At 40.4% G+C, this 20,864-nt stretch overlaps 1 protein-coding gene across 1 annotated transcript in view; it reads left to right on the top strand.

Annotated features, from left to right (window-relative positions):
* Positions 1–15,322, top strand: part of HAO1 (hydroxyacid oxidase 1) — a 40,631-nt gene extending 25,309 nt beyond the window's left edge. The window contains exons 6-8 of the mRNA XM_026710342.2: positions 12,839–12,997; positions 13,853–13,922; positions 15,092–15,322. Of these exons, the coding sequence (XP_026566127.2) occupies positions 12,839–12,997; positions 13,853–13,922; positions 15,092–15,162 (300 nt within the window). The 3' untranslated portion in view covers positions 15,163–15,322. The remainder of the gene's footprint in view (positions 1–12,838; positions 12,998–13,852; positions 13,923–15,091) is intronic.
* Positions 15,323–20,864: the final 5,542 nt, after the last annotated feature.

The raw sequence follows: 20,864 nt of genomic DNA, 5'->3' as shown, positions 1-20,864 counted from the left end.
ATTGTGATCACATGATCACGGGGATACTGCAACAGTCAGAAGTGTGAAAAATGGTCATAAGTCACTTTTTCCAGTGCCGTTGTAACTTTTGAACAGTCACTAAATGAACTGTTGTATTCCCCTGCCTGAATTAAAAAAAAGAGAGAACAGGCTATGCCAGTAGGGTGTCTAATTCCTCTGACAGCCACAGCAAACATGGACTTGAACATGCCAAGCACAAGGGCCAAACGGGAGGGGCAATTCTGCTGTGAGCCAACTGGAGTCCAGCTGTAAGCCCTCTTACGAAGACTCGCAACAAGAAAGCAAGAATGGGCAGGTTTATTGCGGTGGCGGCAGGGGGCGGAAAGGCAAAGTTCCAGTATCTCTGTAAATTGAATATGTATGTTTTGGCCATCAATTATCAGCAAGTACATTAAGGCAGGGCCTCCCTAATGCCTTTGATCTTCTTTATAATCAAATCTTCATTTAATGGGGAGGATGCTAATTATACTAATTTGAGGCCACAAAAATGTCCATCTGTTCTTGTTCTGCAATATTTTGGGAACGTCTGTTTTTGCCACCACCACCCCCTCCCGCCGACTAAGAAGATTCTATCATAGCAACAAAATCTCTGACCTCCGAAGATTTTTTTTTTTTCCTTGATAAGATTTAGAATGTTCACATGGGAGGTCTGGCAGAATAGATGAAAAAAATATTATTATTATACAGGTGGACTGAGAACAAGTCCCACACTCACCATTTGCCAGCTCATCTAGATCAGTGGTCGCCAACCAGTGGGCCAGGGACCACTGGTGGTCTGCAAGAAAATGTTGGTGGTCCGCAGAGAAATGTCCCTCCCCCCGCAAGCAATTAATCCAGGCTGCACGGGAACACAAGGCTGTGCCGCCCACATGGCCCGCAGGAACACAAGGCTTGCGTCACTTGCGTTGCAAACAGCACAAAGTAGTGAGGAGGGGGGAAGGGCAGAGGGGGGGAACTTGCCCTACTCACCCCAAACACCTGGCTACTTCTTTCTTCTTCTGCTGCTTTTGGATGCATGCAAGGAAAGCAGCAAAAAGTCTTTCTTTCTCTCCCCCAAACTCTGCCAGAAATGAGTCTTTGGGAGCCTGCAAGGCAACCTGCTCCAAGAGGCTGCACCGGCAAAGATTTATTTCTGGCGGAGTTTGGGGGAGAGAAAGAAAGACTTCTGCTGCTTCTGCCGCTTTCCTTGCATGGAGCCAAAAGTCAGTCTCTCTCTCTCTCTCCCCCTGAGAACGGAGCTGGAGATGGTATCCTAGGATCCCAAATAAAGATGGATTGATTGGTAGGAAAATGGGGTGGGGAATTTTCTTGCAGACTTTTTTGGGGATTTTCCCAGGGTCTCTGGTCTGTGGGATTTAAAATTATGAGTTTGGTGGTCCCTGAGGTCCAAAAGGCTGGCAATCCCTGATCTATATGGTCAGTGCCCTACTGCCCTATTCAGCAGTTTACTGGAAGGAATAGTTTCTATTTTATGAAAAAGCAAAACAAACACAAGGGAAACAAAACTTGCTTCTGACCTTATAACAGTCATTTATAATGGTTTATGGCAGAGGTGGTATTCAGTGGGTTCTCACCAATTCTGGAGAAACGGTAGCGGAAATTTTGAGTAGTTGAGAGAACTGGCAAATGACACCTCTGACTGGAGATTTTACAGTATCCTTCCCCTGCCATGCCCACCAAGCCACGCCCATAGAACTGGTAGTAAAAAATTTTTGAATCCCACCACTGGTTTACGGTGCATATAAACTCCAACAATAGCTTATCTATATAAGGACTTCCCAAGAAATGTAAAAAGCAAGCTTATCAGTAATTATGATAACAAGAATGAATTACTTCTCCATCATATGATACACTGGTGCCAGGTATAACTCCATCAATTTGTGCTACTTCCTGTCCAGTGGTGAGATTCAATTTTTTTACTACCGGTTCTGTGGGTGTGACTTGGTGGGCATGGCTTAGTGGGTGTGGCAGGGGAAGGACACCGCAAAATCCCCATTCCCTCCCCACTCCTGGGGGAAGGATACTGTAAAATCCCATTCCCTCCTCACCCCACTAACCTGCTTTTCAGCTCCGTTCTCCTGTGCAGGGCAACAAAAGAAAACCCAGCCAATCAGCTGGGATTCAGGAGGCAGAATAAATGGGGGTAGGGCCAGTCAGAGGTGGTATTTGCCGGTTCTCCAAACTACTCAAAATTTCTGCTACTGGTTCTCCAGAACTGGTCAGAAACCACTGAATACCACCTCTGTTCCAGTCTATAAGCATATCCCAATGTTCACCTTATTATATTTTAGTGATAGCCAAAGTGTCTCATACATTAGGTGGGCTAGGTCTTCATGATGCAATGAATAAGTACTGCTGCTTTCCTGTCCTTCTTCAGGCACTGCAAATTCTATTATTCCGAACATCATTTTGGCCACAATGACCTCACACTGATAAATTTCAAAAAGCTAAGGTAGGAACAGGTGTCAGGAAATAGCATGGTTGCAATTAAAAAAAAACCCAGAAGGCGGCCATGGAAAACTACTTCCATACTAGCGTGAAGAAATTGAATGGATGCTCATGAAGTTACTAAGAATTGATTCAGAAGTGTTATGTTACAAAGGAAAGTTTGAAGTACAGTGTAAGAAAAGTGTAGCTATTCCACCAGCCTTGAAAGATATGGTGTGTGCCTTTACTCAAGAAGCTATTAATCAGCTTGGCTACCGGGAAGATTATAGAGAAGGTGTTGTGTTGCAGATGCACCAGATGCTCTGATTCCTTTTCAGGTGGGACAGGATTATCAGACTTAAATTATCTGACTCCTATTAGTGGGACTGGAATGGGGGGAAAGCCAATATCATGGATTTACTGAATTCCTCAGCTAATTTCCGTATCACTGATGTTGGTATTCTTCTAGGCTGGTTGCAAGGATTGGGGGAGGGTTTGGCTGCAGCGGTTCTCCCCTTTTCTGAACGGCTGGTTCAAGACTCAACCTTATGCTGCTTGTGGGTGTGTTTCCCCTCCCTCCACCCTTTCTAGCCATTCCCCAACATCCTATGCACCAAGTAATCTATGCTGTTGATACCCAAGTTTTAATTATATTGTTTTCCATGCTGGATGAGCAGAAGATGCTATTGAGGTTCCTCTTGGTTGTGAGGGTTCAGATCAAGGGGGAAAGTTTAAGCTTAACTCCCAAAAGACAGGTTGACTATGGAATCAGAAGCTCACTTGATTTCAGAGAAAGACCATTTTTAGTTCTATACAGGATTGCCTTCCCTGGGCTGATATGGTGGAGTACTCTTGAATGTGTATCTTCTGCTTGAACAGCAAATGCACGTGCCCAAGAATGTTTTGGCACTTAATGTTTTGTGCCAGTTACATCCAGGTCTATATTGACAGTCACTCTTGCTGTTTCAGTCCCCATCTGGGTTACTGGATTAATGTGCTCTGCATGGAGCTACCCTTGAAGACGCTACCCTTGAAGACTCAGAAACTGCAGTTTTCTTCAGCATGTAGCATGCCAGATAGCAATAGTACTTAGACTTATGTACCACTTCACAGTGCTTTACAGCCCTCTCTAAATGATTTTCAGAGGCAGCCTATTGCCCCCAACAATCTGGGTCCTCTTTTGCTCACCTTGGAAGGATGGAAGGCTGAATCGACCTTGAGCCTGCCGAGATTCGATCTGCCAAATTGCAGGCAGCCGGCAGTCAGCAGAAGTAGACTGCAGTACTACATTCTAACCACTGCACCACTGTGGCTCTTTATGGGCACGTGGACGTTTCCCCGTGTTTCCACTTCTACTGTGGAAGCAGCATTTAAGAGCTCTCATGGCCTGTCTTTTTTTCTAAGTGAAATTGCAAAAATTCACAGTGAGGTAAAAAAAAATAGCGGCTCAGTAGAGATTGAAGAGATTGTACCCAGACAATATACTGTTATTGTGAATATAGAAATTTATACATAACCAAGAAAAGTGTTCAATAATAATAATATATATATATAGTGGCTTGTAAATATAGTTTCTCCGTATTCTACTTAACCAACTAAGTGGTTGTTGAATTGTATTGTAGCCCAGGCAACGGAATGTGTTATCCACCCATCCTTGAAAACAGCAAGGCAACAGCAACTATATCACCACCATAACGTTTTCTATTTTTGCCCCAGGATAAACCCCTTGAAATACCAGTTTGCCTCAAATGGAGATTGTCTTACTTTTAAGGAAAAGTCACTGGTCTGCTCTAAGTAGCAGCAATTCCCCAACGCTCTGGATTTATCCTACTGCTTTACTGGATTGCCAGATTTGCCCTGCTGAGGTGCCTCTTTAAATGGTAGATGCTAGGACCGTGCAAAGGATGTCGCTGAATGATAATGAATTCATAATAAAATAATTACTTAAAAATTCTGATGGTTGCCTTTAGGTTCTTGAAACCTGTCTATAAAGTTTGGCTTACTCTTCAGAGCAAATCTGTTCCAAAGTGGTGGTTGTTTCCTAAGTAGTCTGGTTATAAATGGATGAAATGATTGCTTTAATTATGACTTGTGTCATAATACTAAAGGAACAGCACTTGGGGCAATATGCTTGGATATGACAGTGAGCGTACATATGCGGAAGTGGGACCAAAATATTTTTGGCTCCAAAGCAAAACCTAAAGAGGGTAAACAATCTCTTTTATTATGTGCCAGATGACTAGAAAACCTCAACTGGAATATAGCAAATTGAACTTGCAAGTTTTGATTCCCCTCAGGCTACTGATTTTGTCTTCAAAGAAATCGCTCTTGCTGCTGCCTGTTTCTTATAGCATCATTTTCAGAATATGAAAAAAATTAAGTTTATACATACAAATATTCCTTTGCTCTCTTACATATCAACATATTAGACTTGGGAGGAATTGTTGACATGCAATTTAAGACCTGGAACTTGTCTGTCATGATTTTGTGTCATGTCCAATCATAACTATGAGCAAGGAGCTGAATTGTTAGACATTGTGGCTTTTTGTGTGTAGAAAAGCCATGTTTTTATCCTTATGAAGCAGCTCAACAATAACTTTTTTGTTAGATGATTATATTGCCCTGTTCAAAGACCAGGATTTGGAAATGTCTAGCACAGAGGGTACTTCAGCTTGTACAATTGATAAATAGCACAGCTTTTTATGCGCTACTTTTATATGAGTCAAAGTAAACTATTGAAGAATTCATTCTAACCAATTACATCACCTTTGGAGTGGGGTTAAGGAGGATTTCCCCCAGAAAATGTCACAGTGTAAGGAGCCAGAGTTTGTTTACCTAGCAAAGGTTTAAAAAAAAATACTGGAAAAGAGGAGCCTTACTCAATTTCTGCTTTTATTAACATCCCCTCTCCCCTTAATAACTTCCCCAACTATTACTTAGTAGGAATAATCATTGCATGTATTTATTTTACTTATTAAATTAGCTGATTCTCCTTAAATTGGATTAAAAATATGTGCAATTTCTGTTCTGACCCAAACCCTTTTCCAATAAAACAAACATGAACCAATAAGGATTCTTATGAATCCCTGGTTAAAAGGCTGCTGCAAACTAATTAACTTTGATAAGCACGAGCCTCGCCAAAACTGTGCCAGGTTGCCAAGAATAACAGATAAGGTTACCTACAAATATTTTACAACACAAGAGTCCTCAAATACCAACTAAGATACTGCAATGTCCATGAGACTTGAGTTTTAAAACATCTTTGCTTCCTGCAAAGAACGTCAGATTCACAGCTGGCTTTTATCTTCTTGAAGGAGGGGCCATTACCTTGCAGCCTTACTCCCGAGTTGCTCGTGCTGCTGCAGCTGCTCTTTCCTATGAGCAACCCTGCGCACATGCGCACTTGGCACAGGCTCCTCGGGAACCTCTTCATTGCTGCTGCCAGTTCCCACAATCTCTGAAGGCAACAGTCCACCCCCTAATAGTCCTGGCCCCTCATCTGAGTCCTCGCTCTCCTCAGCCATCTGCACCTGCTGCCGGCTAACCACAACACTTTCCATATTCTGCTTAAGCTAAAAGCACGGAAAACACTTTTAACTGTGAAGCTGCTAGTTCCTATTGGTGTGTTGTTGTGGGAAGTGGTTTAATCCTAGACCCTTGCATTGTGTGGTGCTTAATGCTTGGGTCTCTCAGTGTTCCTCTTTAAGATCTACATGAACCTGCTGGGTGAGGTCATTCAACAGCATGGGATGTGGTATTATCACGATGGTATGATAGTAATATTCCAGTATTTGAAGGGCTGCCACAAAGAAGAGGGGGTCAAATTATTCTCCCAAGCAGCCAGAGGGCAGAGCAAGAAATAATGGTTGGGAACTGATCAAAGAGAGAAGAAACTTGGAATTAAGGAGAAACTTCCTAATAGTGAGGACAATTAACCAATGGAACAGCTTGCCTCCAGAAATCATGGGTGCTCCATCACTGGAGATTTATAAGAGACTGGACAGTTGCTTGTCTGAGTTGCTAAAGGTTCTCCTCCTTGAGCAGTGGGCTGGAGTAGAAGATCTCCAAGGTCCCTTCCAGCTCTATTCTATTCTAAATTCTAAATCAGTATTCTGGTAATACTCAGTTTGACACCTCCAATTCTGTCTGAAGTGGTGATTCTGGTGCTTTCTTAGTATCTGGAGGCTGTGAAGCTCTTGATAGGGAAAAACTGACCCAGGCTCCGCCACCACAAGATAGAGTGCTTTGGGGGTTTTGGTCTGATAATATATCATCTCTGTTCCCTGGGCAGAGGTACTACACAATTTGGGGCTTCTCTTCAATCTGTGGCTTTTGTTCAAGGAGGGGGTAGAAGTCACAGCTGGAGAAATCTTTGCACAGCTACATCTTGTGTGCCAACTGAGCCCACTGTGGCCCTTGCTCACTGTTCTGCCCTTTATAATTACTGACTGAATGTATAAAGGCAGACATAACTCTACAAAAGCATCCATACAAAGTTTCTTTATTGGTTCATCAGCTATCCTCATATATAACTCACGGTTACATCGAGATTCATCTCAGTGTCCAAATCTTTGCATAGCTGAATTCACAGTGTAAAAGGACAGTGATCTTTTCATCCTCATAATGAAGGAGCAAGGGGGTGAGGCACCAACTGGGCTCCAGGCAAGAGAGAAGGAACCTCCCCCAACCCACCAAGGGTCAATTCAGTGATCAATCAGGATTACAGATGTGACCACATGACATGGACTACATTTCCCAGGATGCCTTAACTACATTTACTATGATACATTCCCTTAAGGGAACAACTCTCCGTTCCTAACTAACTATCTCAATTCCCATTACCTATATACTGTCTGGACAGCACACTCATAATCAGTCATACCTTGGTCACTTCCCAGTTGGACTATTGCGATGTGTAGTATTCATGGGGCGCCCCTTGAGTACTACTCAGAAATTAGAACGGGACCAGAATGCAGTGGTACATGCAGTCTCGGTTGCCTCTTCATTTGCTCATATCACATGGTTATTGTGTGAGTTTGAGTAGCTCACAGTTTCTTTCTGGATACAGTTCAAGAAGCTGATTATTACCTACAAGGCCAAGGGCCAGTTTATTTGTAAGACTGCCTCTTCCTGGAGACATCTGCTTGCCCTACCAGGTTAGATTGGGCGGCACGTTTCAGCTCCCTCCTCTTAGATGCTGCCATTTAGTTGGACCAGGAAGTGTGTCTTTTCTACGGCAGCCTTTACCCTGCGCAATACCTTCCCCTTGACATCTGGCAGGAATCTACTCTTTGAGCCTTCCAGAAAGCTGTAAAAGATTGGCTCCCTTCCCCCAAGGATTGTATTATTTGATAGAATAGAGAGACTTGTCGTTCCGGATGACTCGGAGCAATAATTATTATTTATTATTGGGAAGCCACCCAGAATTGTGTTTCGTCAGATGGGTGGCTGCAAACATACAACGAATACACAAACAAATAGTGGTTAGCAAGCATATCTGGCTGGCTGATAGGTTTTCCAAGTCTGCTAGACAAGTGGGCTGCCTTCGTACCAACTTGTGCAAACATCCCCTCTGTGCCTTCCCATTTGCACTGCTAATTAGTGGCTCCTGTTAAAACAATGTCAGATTTAGCCGGAACATATTTGCATTGGAGATATCTGGGAATTCCCTTTGAGATTCAAGGAAATAGGCAGAGATCAACACTTGGCAAACTCTGTCAGCAGGAAAGCCATTAATGCCGCTGCTGTGTACTATATCCTCAAGGATGTGACCATCCAGCTTACACTTCTCTTCATTAATTAGTATTTTCATAATTTTAGTTTTATACAAAGGCATACATTTTTCTAAATACCAATTAGTCTATATAACATAGCCAGAACAGACTTTTCCTATCTCTTTGCTTCTCTCTATCTTAATCTCTTGGATTTGGATTTTCTCTGCCTTTAAACATGTCTTTTCCTTCCTTAGGCAAGAGTTACTTAATCTAAAAAAAGAAAGGATAAAAAAAAGAAAGAATGAGAAAAAAAAGAAAAAGAACTGAGGCACTTGATAATGCTGACTAAATTACTAATTCATCATTTTTAGTCAAATAGAAACAGCTTTTGATCCTCTTTGAAGGAAGAGACTTTTGAGCTGGAGCCTGCCAGCCTGTGAATTTTCTCACTTGCATTTCACTTAAACTCTAATGTTATTATACAAAGAAGTGAAATAGCTTTGGGCTGGTAGATGAGGGATGTAACTTCTGGGACATGAAGCAACATTGATAATCCTTTTGCGGTTATTAATGTGTGATGCCTAGGCCTCCATTCTGAGAACAGGAGGAATTGTTAGGAACCCATTTTGTTCACGATAGACTTAGCTGAAAGAAGAGGGTCCATTTTAGCTTATCAAAGGACAAGAATTTCTACTCAACAGGGCAAACTTATATTTCTGGCCTTCCGAAGCCTCTGGGAGGCCCGTTTTTCACCGTCCCCAAGCCTCCGCACGAGCCCTGCATTTACCTGGGATACAAAATGGCTGTGTAGGATACATGGGAGAGGTCGGTGGGGTGGGGCAGGGCCAACCAGGGGTGGGATTTGCTGGTTCGCTGAACTGGCCATAAAATTACCTACCAGTTTGCCTGAACCAGGGAGAACCAGTAGCAGCCCACCCCTGCATTTATTCATATTCTGCATTAATGTTTAGAGTTTTATAGAGATTTTTAATTATTCCTTAAGATCATAGAATGACCTCAGTTCTATATAATTCATTAATGAAACAAAGAGCTTTTAATCTTATGAAATGCAAATCCTTTGTTTATGCTTCATCCATCCATTATGTTTTCTCCACTTCCGTTTTTCCCTTTTGTGCAGCTATTTATTCTGTTCTTTAAATATTAACACATAAAATATTAATTTAAGAAAAAAAAATAGCAAGTTTCCTTTTCTGATTTGTTTTCACCCAAAAGGAAGTTAAACCAGCTTCCATCCTACTCAAACCATCAGTCAAGGAGAGGTAACCTCCCCCTGCCCTTCTGAATAGCCATTTCTTAACTTTTCTCCATGGACTGAAATTCCACCACTCATGTATAAGACAGAAGAATTTACATCATGGGAGGAATCTCAACAAGTGTAGAAACTTTGGAGAACATAAACAGGGGAAGGGGATTTTTTTTTTTTAAATGTAATCCAAGGGTTGAGCATACCAAATGGGACCAAATACAAAATTTGGATGACTGTTGGATTGGAGAAAACAGGGAAATAAAATGTCAGAGTATATTCATGAACTAGAATAGAGCTTGTGTAACAAGGTCAGCCAACGAATAGGCATAGCAACTAAGTCAGCCAATGAGGACTGTTTTGGAAACTGAAACTAGAAGTAGCTTAGGCTGGAAACTGAAACTAAAAGTAGCCTAGGCAGGGCTCTATGTTAAGCTCTGCAACTCTGCAGCGATGTTGGAACTCTGAGTCTGTCTATTGAAGATGAAACTAACTTGCTTGCTTGCTGAAGACTGGAGCTCTGCTCTGAACTTGCAACGTCTTTCCGTTTGAGTTTGCTCCATGTTGGAGAAATCTACAACTGGTTTGTAAAATCTACTTATGTTTATAAAGATGTTAAATGAAGCATCAGCTATCTGCGTTTATTTTTCGGGTGCTGAATTATCGCTGCAAAACTCCCAATATAAAAGACAACAGAAGTTTTGTAAAATGGATAGTACTCAACTTACAACCATTCGTTTAGCAACTGTTTGAAGTTACAATCAGCAGTGGGATCCCACCTGTTCCCTTGGCGATTCAGTGATTGCGTGTGCATGCACCTAATGCACACACACCGATTGTACGTGGGCAGCTTTCCCCACACCAGCTGAGAGGATAAAGAAGAGAAAAGCAAGGGGCGGGTGAGAGGGCCGATCCTGCACTTTTCTTTTCTTTCTCCTCTCAGCTGATTGTTGGAGGCTTTTTTTTTTTTACTACCGGTTCAGCTGAACCATCCCAACCAGTAGCATACCACCACTGGTTACAATGGCACTGAAAAAAAAGGGATCTAAGACCATTTTTCACATGAACGATGAAACAAAATTAACGTTAAAAAGTTATGGTATTTATGTAGTTACATATCAAGCACATCTAAATTGTTATTAAGGTAACCAAAATATCTTGCAATCCCCAACCCATGATGATACCCAACCCTAGACCAAAGTGACTTTTTGAGACTGATATTAGTTTATATGAATCTTGCTTAAATGTATAGTCTTTCAATTCTGCATACAGGGAGTCCACAACTTACAACCATTCATTTAGTGACCATTGAAAGTTACAACAGCACCGAAAACGGTCACTTACGACTGTTTTTCACACTTACGAAAATTGTAGCAACCCCATGGTCATGTGATCAAAATTCAGACGCTTGGCAACTGGTGTGTATTTATGCTGGTTGTAGTGTCCTGGGGTCAATCTTCCGATGAGCAAAGTTTAATGGGGAAACCGGATTCCGTTTACAACCATGTTACTAACTTAATCACAGTGATTCACTTAACAACTGTGGCAAGAAAGGTCATAAAATCAGGCCAAATTCACCTAACAAATGTCTCACTTAAGCAACAGAAATGTTGTGGTTGTAAGTCAAGGACTGCCTATATATCTAAAGTGCTGCAAACAACATACACTCAAATATTCGCCTCTCACCGAGAATTTTGGATCTGTAATAATGCCTCAAGAAATTAATGCTTGAGGAATAACAGAATGTAAAATGTAATTGATAAAATTGTAGAATTGTTCTAAAATTGATAAAAAAATCTTAAAACTATATGTTTGTTATACTAAAGCATCATGCATATGCACACATATATCTGCGGTTCTTTGTATAGATAAAGAGAGGGGGAGAGACGAAAGGACAGTAATGGAAAACAAAAATGTAAATATCTTGTCAGCTCTGGAAAAGTCTAACCAGGCCTGTTGAAAAAACGAACAGACAATATAATTGTAGGTTGTGCTTGAGGATTTATATAGAGCAGGAGCATCCAGCCTTGGCAACTCAAAGACTTGTGGCCTTCAACTCCTAGAATTCAATCATGCTGGCTGGGGAATTCTGGGAGTTGAAGTCCACAAGTTTTAAAGTGGGCAAGCTTGGGCACTTCCAGATTTAGAGTCTAAATGTTGGAAAACCATATGGGATTCTGGAACCAATCACAGGTCATGTCAATATAAACAATATTCTCAATTTTCAACTATCTAGCTCCCTTATCTACTACAGGTAGTCCTCCATTTATGATTGGTTGCTTAGAGACCATTCAAAATTACAACAGAACTAAAAATAGAGTATTTATGACTTAGATATGTGATTCTGACAACTATCAGAACATTTTGGGTACTTGGTAATTGGCTACATTTACAACTATTTGCAGCATCCTGTGGTCATGTGACTGTGATTTACAGCAGTAGCACTTAAGACTTATAGACTGCTTCACAGTGCTTTACAGTCCTCTCTAAGTGGTTTACAGAGTCAGCCTATTCCCCACAACAATTTGGGTCCTCGTTTTACCAACCTCAGAAGGACGGAAGGCTGAGTCAACCCTGACCTGCTCAAAATTGAACTCCTAGAGTGAGCAGTGAGTTAGCCTGCAGTATTGCATTCTAACCACTGCGCCATCACAGCTCTTATTTATTACGTTCGGTTTTTTTGGCCAGAAAGTGGCATTTACTTCCAGTTTTTCTGGCAAAAAAAAGCTCATTGCAGATGATGGGTTCACTTAATGACCACCACAAAATTTGTCATAAAATTGGGTTGGTCTTGTTATGATTTCCGTCATGACCAGCATGATTCTGGGCTCAACTAAGGATTAGCTATATATTGAAAAGTCTGTTCCACTAGTCCAGATTGACTGAATTACAGGTTCTTAAGATTTATGTAAATGTCGTCCAACAAATTTGAAGAGGCTACTTTAGGTTCTCCATTCTGCTTGAAGTTCTCTGTGACAGAAACTCTCAAGTGTTAATTATACATTTCAGCGTTTCTTCCACCTGACACTCCCTAATGCCTGGAAGGCAGATTCAGTAGAATCTAGCAACTGATTTTTGGAGAATGAGAGTCAGCAAGGCTATAATAATCAAGGATTTTAATATGATGGGGTGTCACTGAAAGTCTAGGTTGCAATTAGTAATTATATGGTGCAGAACATGGCCTGTGGTTTTCCAGAGAATGTGCAGAAGCTTTGGGGATTTCAGTAATAGACACTTGGATATATAGTTCTTACATTAGCATTTGAAGCAGGCTAGCTGGAATATTTGTCAAACAGGATAATAAAATACCATGGTATTTGCAGCTTCTAAATATTTAAATGTTGGACCTCAAAGATTCTTCTGCAAGTATGTCAAATGTGGAATTCTCCTCCCTTCCCATTTTCACTTACAGATTGAGGTCCTGCCTGAAATAATAGATGCGGTGGAAGGGAAGACTGAGGTATTTCTAGATGGTGGAATAAGAAAAGGCACAGATGTTCTCAAGGCCCTGGCTCTTGGGGCCAAAGCGGTGTTTGTAGGAAGGCCTGTAATCTGGGGTCTTGCATACCAGGTAATGTAAATCAGGAGTTCAGTTCTTGTTCTTGTCTGAAAGACATCTCTTTCCCCATTTTAGCAGTCATTGGAGTGCTTCTGGACAAAAACAACAAAGTGACAATTATAATGTTAGGAGGACAACCCTAAGGATCTGACTGGTTAAACTGCATAGCTGGATCCTGAAGCCACTACAATATTGGTATTAATAACTTGAAGGAAGACATGAAGAAAATAGAAGACAGATATGAAGAAGACATGTGTGAATGAAGACATGAAGACATAAATTTGAAGACGGCAACATAATATATTGGATTTACGAATGTTCTACATAGCTAAGGATGAACTTAACAGATTTGAGAAATGGGGTAAAAACAATGGCTTTCCAATTTGTATTTCAGATTTTCTCTTACCTTATTATTTGTTTAACAATGATTTTTTTTAAAGACACAACCCACTGGCCTCATAAATTCCAAGCCAGAACACTATGGTACACAAACCAAAGTGCCAAAATTCATCACACGCTAATCCCAAACCAACCAAACCATATTATGGGTAACTTTAGGTTAGTCTATATATAGAGAGAGCACCATGTATGTTAAGTGATAACTTCAGAAAAATAAGCTCATGAGGTCAATTAAATGACTTGGTATGCTCTGCCATTTCCCCCAATGATTCAAGAGGAACCATTAGAAGGTTTCAGCTTCTTTTTCAAAGCACTAAACGAAGGGACCCGAATTTGTCAGTGAGCTAAGCTGGAGTTGTGGAGAGAAAAGAAAGAAGGATCTACTGGACAAATATTTATGTTTGTCAGTTAGAACAAATCTAGGACCACTTACATTTACATTCATACAATGTGCTTTAATTTAATTAGGGCGAAGATGGTGTGAAGGAAGTTCTTCAAATACTGAAAGAAGAATTCAAATTAGCAATGGCGCTCTCTGGTAAGATGCAGAGCATATAGGTAGTCCTTAACTTACAACAATTTGTTTAGTGACCATTTGAAGTTGCCAAGGAACTGAAAAAAGTGACTTATGACCGATCCTTATGCTTACAGTTATTGCACCATTCCCACAGTCAATGTGATCAAAATTTGAGTATTTGGCTACTAGCATGTGTATTTATGCTGGTTGTAGCATCCCAGAGTCATGTGACGGCCATTTGTGAATTTCCCAGCAAGCTTCCAAAAGGAATGAGGGAAGCCAGCTTCACTTAATGTAGATTGATTCACTTAGCGTTGGTGATTTGCTTAGCAACCATGGCAAAAAAAGATTGTACAACTGAGTGTGATTCACTTAATGCCTTGCTTAGCAAGATAAATTCTGGTCCCAATTGTGGTCATAAGTCGAGGACTATCTATATTGGGATTATTTTATTTACCCTTTGTATGTTGATTACACTTGATAGGAAAATAGGATTTGTACAATGGAATGCTATATATAGGTTACACAGGCATCTAATGTTTGGTGGCTTGCGTATCATAAAACTTTCTCAGGATCTTTTACTTGATCTTTTCAAGTGCACTTATTTGGATTTTTTATACATAAATTATGAAAGCTATTACTTAGTTATAGTCTTCCCCTTCCTAAAAAGTTCATAATATAAGCCAACAACTATTTTTAATGAGATTCTGTAGGGCCAAACTAAGCCTGGCTATTAATATAGGGTTAAACTTGAAAGATTTCTAGAATCCAAATAGAATTAACTGAGATAATGGTAACAGAGCTTGTAAGTACAGGGATAAGAGAAGAGAACCTGCCATACTGTGTTTCCAAGGAAAGTTCTTTTGGCTATAGAATTTGTTTTATGAAAAATCCCAACATCTTTGAAGTAATGGCACTCAGAAATAAAGTTAATCTTATGTGGCATCTAAAAGAAAAACATTATGATACCAAATGGACCTCTTTAAGGAAGATTATTCCAAAAAGATACCGTAGCATTTGAGAAAAAAACATATTATTAGTTATTAGCCACTTATCCTTACAAAATAGAGCAGGAGATCCGATGATTTGTGTAAATACATACAGAAAACAAACAATTTCAAGACCATTATTAGAAATACTTGTTGGAGGCAATTATTTTGAATATAACTATTCATCTTTTTCTTGTCTAGGTTGTCCAAATGTAGAAGCAATCGACAGAACATTAGTCCGGAGAGTTCAGTGGGAAGCTTCCAAGATGTAGCTGCATCTGTTGTTTGAACCCCATCTTGTTGCATATTTCTTGTTGCTTGTCAAGAATTTGGAATTAAAAATAAATGAAAGCTTCCAGGACAAGATCTAGTTGAAACTACCAAAGCTGTTTCTTCTGAAAATATGTCAAATATATCTTTTTAATGACTGGTGTAGTCTATATTGGTATGTATCCTAAGAATGACTTTAGACATTTACAGTATATCCTCTTAAAAATCAGTGCTGAATGGATTTCATTACTTTTGAAGAATGTCGCACCGCCTCCAGTGGTCTTGGATAGAATTTTATAACTTTCATTAAACTAATGATGAAAGTTGTAAATTTTCTGATGGACTGAGAATTACAAAACTGCAGTTATAAATATTGCAACTGTTAGCAACGATGCTTTGAGATTGTTTGGCTCCCATGATTAGGAGCAGTTGATCTCTGAATTAACCGTAAGCAGCTGTTTATATAGCGCATAATATTAAAATAATATTTATAGTCTGAAATCCACAGAATGCTTCATAGTGATTTAAAGATTGAATCAAACCCAAACTGTAGTTGCTAAACTTAGTGCCCTAGCATTATCTTTCCCTTTGTCAACTACAATGCAGGAAAGCGAGGCATTTTTTTTTAGCCACAGGACTGCTGAGGTTACGAAGAAAGAGACCCATGCCAAATGCCTTTTTACATGCGCACACACAGTCGCAAGGGGAAATGTTTAGAGAGACCATTGGAATTATCCTCCACCTCAAATCTCCTCTAGCTTCAATGGCAAACATTAGATTAGTGATTCAGCTTTCCAGGTTTTCAAATAACCACCCGAAGTGTGCAGGTAGTAAGACAAACAGATCCAATGTGGCCTCCTTTGCTGACATTTACACGGCAACCAGAGCCTGTTGGGACCGACGCTGCTTCCCACAGCATCCTTAACTTAGAGCAGTCAGACATGCACATACATGGTTACTGAGGCTAGCTTTGTTATTTTTCCTTGAAGGATATTTACTTTTCTCCAACAAAAAATGTGTTTTTTTCCAAGTAGGTGTGTTGAGTCATCAAACTAGCAAAAGCACACTCAATTTTGTTCCGCTAATTATAATAGCGGTATGACCTACAAAGCATAACATGAAGTTCAAGTGCCAAATAAGTAAGACTGATCAACCTTCTTTAGTTTGTATGGAAGTGGGAATGAAGCAAGGGAGGATGGGAGAAAAACAGGGCTTGATCCATTTTAGCGCATACAGTTTTAGGAAAGAAAATATTTGGGGAAGTAGCCACTATGATTTTCTACTATCTTATTCTTGAAGAAGCATTAATGATATACTTATTGCAAACACGTCCTGAGTCTGGTTTTCAGAAATGGCATTAATTAAGCTCTCAGAATGTGCCCTATCTAAAGGTTAGATTGATTCAGAAGTAGATAGATTGAGAGCAAATTGATTTCCATCAACCGCTGCATGCTTCATGATGATACTCATTAGGAAAGGTGTTGTAGCAAAACTGAAATTCAACTTGCCTATAGCAAGTAAAGCTTGGAAATCATTCTAGAGGTCATCTAGTCAAAATGGGGGATTCTGGGAGTTGAACTCCACACATCTCACAGTGGCCAAGTTTTTTAAAAAAAAACACCGATCTTTTCCAACCCGGTGCACAGAATGTAAGAACTCTGTGCCAATTTTTGTCTGTCCACCCAGTCTATCTCACAGGATGTTGGGTGGAGATGAAAATGAGGGGAAAAAACACCTGTACATCATATTCATCTCTCCCAAAAGAATTATATAAATGGAATGTTGAGAAGTCTGATTTGGTTGCGAAGAAAGGCAAAGAGAAGCTATCGCATGAATAATTAATACTTAATTCAGGACAAGACGGGTGACCTTCAAATTTTTTAGCAAGGGGCTCTCTGCCCTAATGACTGGCTGGGTGGCTGTTGGTGGGCGGCCATGTGATCGGGTGGGTGTGGCTAGGTAGTCACGTGATCAGGTGGGCATGACTAGATGATCATGTGACTAGGTGGGTGTGCCAACTCAATGTCGCTTCTTTGTCCTAATTACCTAAAAAAGACATATACCAAAAAGTTGTTTATTATTTCATGCATTTAATACTTAAATAAAAGACTGGATGAAACCAGGCTTAATAGCAGTGACTGTGAGAGGGATCTTGGAGTCTTAGTGGAGTTTCTGATCAGTTACGTAATTCTTATTATTAAGGAATTAATCCCCTCAGAGGCTAATGGCTATATTATCTGATTTTCTCAATGGCTCTCCCTCGCAAGCCCTGAGTGGATTGTTTATCTAGCTTGCAACACTTTTATGAGGTGTGAAATGCTCTTGGCTGAATGCCCAGAACTTCAATTAAGCCTATTAAGAGCTTTCCCTTGCTGCTTGTGTTTCTGAGGTTATTGGGGGCTCTTTGAGCCTCACAGAGTCTTAGCTAGAGGCTCTCCCGAGTGGCTGTGAGCCCCCAGCAGCCCATCCCTGGGGCAAGGACATCACATAACATAACCTAAAAGAGCAGAAGATTTCAGGTGATTTCTAAATAACCTTGCTAAGATGCATTAACATTTCTGAAGCCATTTCAGTAGATCCAAACTGAGAGCATCAATATAATGAACATAAATAAGTAGCCAGATTCCTAATGACCCACTCCTGTAAAATCAGGTGTATTATAGCCAAATCGGGTGTATTATAGCCATTTTAGGCGAGGCAATTAATTATACAAAGCTAACTCAGATGGAAAACCAGCTAAAACTTTACTCATCTTAAAGGATTTGTGGCAAATGTATGCCTCTGGAATTCTATCAAGTTATATAACTAGTAATATGCTTTCTTATAATTTCAGTTTGGCTAACCCAAGATAATCAGCAGCTGTCATGCACGGGGAATCAAAATACTGTTCTCCTTGCAACACTGTGTACTGAACTCTAATTCTTCCCCTTTCCCACTTGAATTTCAGTGTCAGGGCATCATACACAAGAGCTAAGAATCTTATCCAGTAGGAGAAGGCAGAGGTGGTATTCAGTAGGTTCTGACCAGTTCTGAAGAACCGGTAGCAGAAATTTTGAGTAGTTTGGAGAACCGGCAAATGCCACTCTGACTGGCCCTGCCACATTTATTCTCTGCCTTCCAAGTCCCAGCTGATTGGCTGGGCCTTCTTTTGTTGCCCTGCACAGGAGAATGGAGCTGGAAAGCAGGTTAGTGGGATTTGGCAGTAACCTTCCCCCAGGAGTGAGGAGGGAATGGGGATTTTGCAGTAACCTTCCCCTGCCATGCCCACCAAGCCACACCCACCAAGTCATGCCATGCCCACAAGTCATACCCACAGAACCGGTAGTAATTTTTTTTGAATCCCACCACTGCGAGAAGGGCTAGCGAGCACTGAACTGTAAATTTTATAAATATGTAAAATTTAATAATGAAAAATAGGAAGCTGGCATAAAGGACTTCCGGTTTCATCATTTCCAATAATATTCATTCTGGGAGAAGTTGGAGGATGTTAATAAATGAAATGTGTGCTTTAAGCACTATTTTAGCACCCAGAAGTGCTAAAGGGTAATACGACACTTACCCAGAAGGATGAAAGCTCATGATTTCTCTGTCACAAAGCCATCTTCCACAGTCTGAACTCCTGGGCTTAGCAACTCTTCTTTATCAAGAATATCAACCTAATCATTGATCAAGAATATTATCTTAACATATAAACCCAACATGATGATCCTAGGTTTTACTTCTGAATAAGTGAACAGAAAAGTCCTGAAGGAAAGGCCTCTTTCCCCTTACTTTGATTAAATACAGGAAAAGGAGGTGATCAAAATCCGAAGAAAGAAATGAACAATATTTTATTATATTCTGGTGTCAAAAATCATTTCCCCATGCAAGCATAGGTTGCAAACGAAAACGTCTGGGAGAATGTATTATCTGTGTTTAGGGGTTATTATTTTCTATGGTATTCTAAAGATGGTCCCCTTCCCTTACCATCAGAATTGGTATGTTCCATGTCAACATGATATGCAAACTGGCCTAAGGACCTATCTCTGGCCTAAATACCCTTTAGAGGAAGTAGGAAAGGAGATAGATGCAGGTGGGATGCAGCTAGTGGCAGAGAAAAGACTTGGGCAAAGTAAGAGAAATGGTAAGAGGCTAAAAAGAAGATGAAGCAAAGATGAATGTTGGATATTAGCCCTTCAAATAAAAGCATGAAAAGGGTATCCTTATTCCATCGTTCATTTTTAATTAGGCAGCAAAGGAAATGAGACTGATTTTACTTTCAAGAATATTGTGTATACTGAGGAATAAGCCAAGAATTATAGGTTCCAAAATATACCTTCCAGTGTAACTCAGGACCTGAATTCAGACTTTTAAAAACGTTTGCCAGGGCCTTACAACTGCAGAGTTTTATAAATGAATGCAACGCTTTGTAGTTTTGCAACTGTCAGGAGGGTTAAAAATTTGAAGGTCAGCTAACCAGAAGGGATGCATTTTTCATGGTATTTGGGTTGAAGTGTTGAAGGTTGGCTTATCCATGGATGGGCTTATCTGCCATTATCTGTAGTACTTTTCAGCCGCTTGCCATTAATTTAACATGCAAACCATGAAGGAGATGAGAAAGAGTTGTGGTGGCTGGCCTGTGTTTTTGTCTCCCAGGATTGTCCCAGGATTATCACTATCTTTGGGAGAATAATAAGTGCTCTGACATAGGGCTATTTTTTGTTGTTGTTTGGAGGTGGGGAGAGGTGCAGAGACATGTTTAAGGTGTTGGAGAAGAGCTGGAAGTCCCAGGTTCATGATTATGCTCAACACATGGTAAGTCAAGGTAACTTTCTCTCCGTCATGTTCTCTTGTAATATTGGGGTGACTGGGTAGGTGAGAGATGAGAAAATACCAGAAAAACCAATACAAAGGTGTATAGAAATTCCCAGAGGGAATAGCGAGAGATTAAACCATCAATGCTCATATAATACCTTTTGCCAGCTTTGGGATGGAGAAAGGGGACAGTCGTAACCGCAGCATTGGGTCCATATGGTTGAAGCCTGATATAGCCTTATAAAATGGAACTGAGGGAATACTTTTCTAAACAATGCATTTTTTTCCTACCACATGTTGCCGTGGAATTTGCCTGCATAGCTTAGGTGGCTTTAAAACATGATTCATCTAATTGACAGGAAAGTAAACTTTATCAAATGAGCGGTTAGTAAAATGAAACTTCTCTATTCAGTGGCAGAGCACTTGAGGGTCAGCCACATAAGGGGTATACTGGCTGCAATTGTACTTCCCTTCATGTTTTGGCTGTGGGGTTGTTGTTTTTTTTTGGGGGGGGGGGCAGACACCAGAATTTTATTTGGGATCCCCCTTCTTCGTGTAAAACTGGTATTTGAACGGCAGAAAGTTAAACAGGAAAGCAGTTAGGGATTATGTTTTCAGAATGCTCTGCCAGTTACCAAGACGGGGGTTGAAGGAATGGATTCCTGCTTTGGGGAGTAGGTGGAGCTTATCTGATGGTTGGAACATTTAAGCTGTGTCTTTGCTTTGCTCATCGTGTACACTGTAAAAAAAAAATGCAAATATTGCCTTGGGCATCATTCTTCTAAAGAAAATTAAATCTAGTTGATAAATCATGTATCCCCGAGTTTCTTGTTGCTCAGGAGGAGCAGAGCTGAAATTGGAATATGTGAATAAGCCAAAATGATAATTTCCAAAAGAGTAACCAAGATCC

The sequence above is a fragment of the Pseudonaja textilis genome, chromosome 1 (genome assembly GCF_049901715.1).
Source record: "Pseudonaja textilis isolate UNSWEBS1 chromosome 1, rPseTex1.2, whole genome shotgun sequence".
NCBI classification, from domain to species: domain Eukaryota; kingdom Metazoa; phylum Chordata; class Lepidosauria; order Squamata; family Elapidae; genus Pseudonaja; species Pseudonaja textilis.
This window is presented reverse-complemented; position numbering and strand designations above follow the sequence as displayed.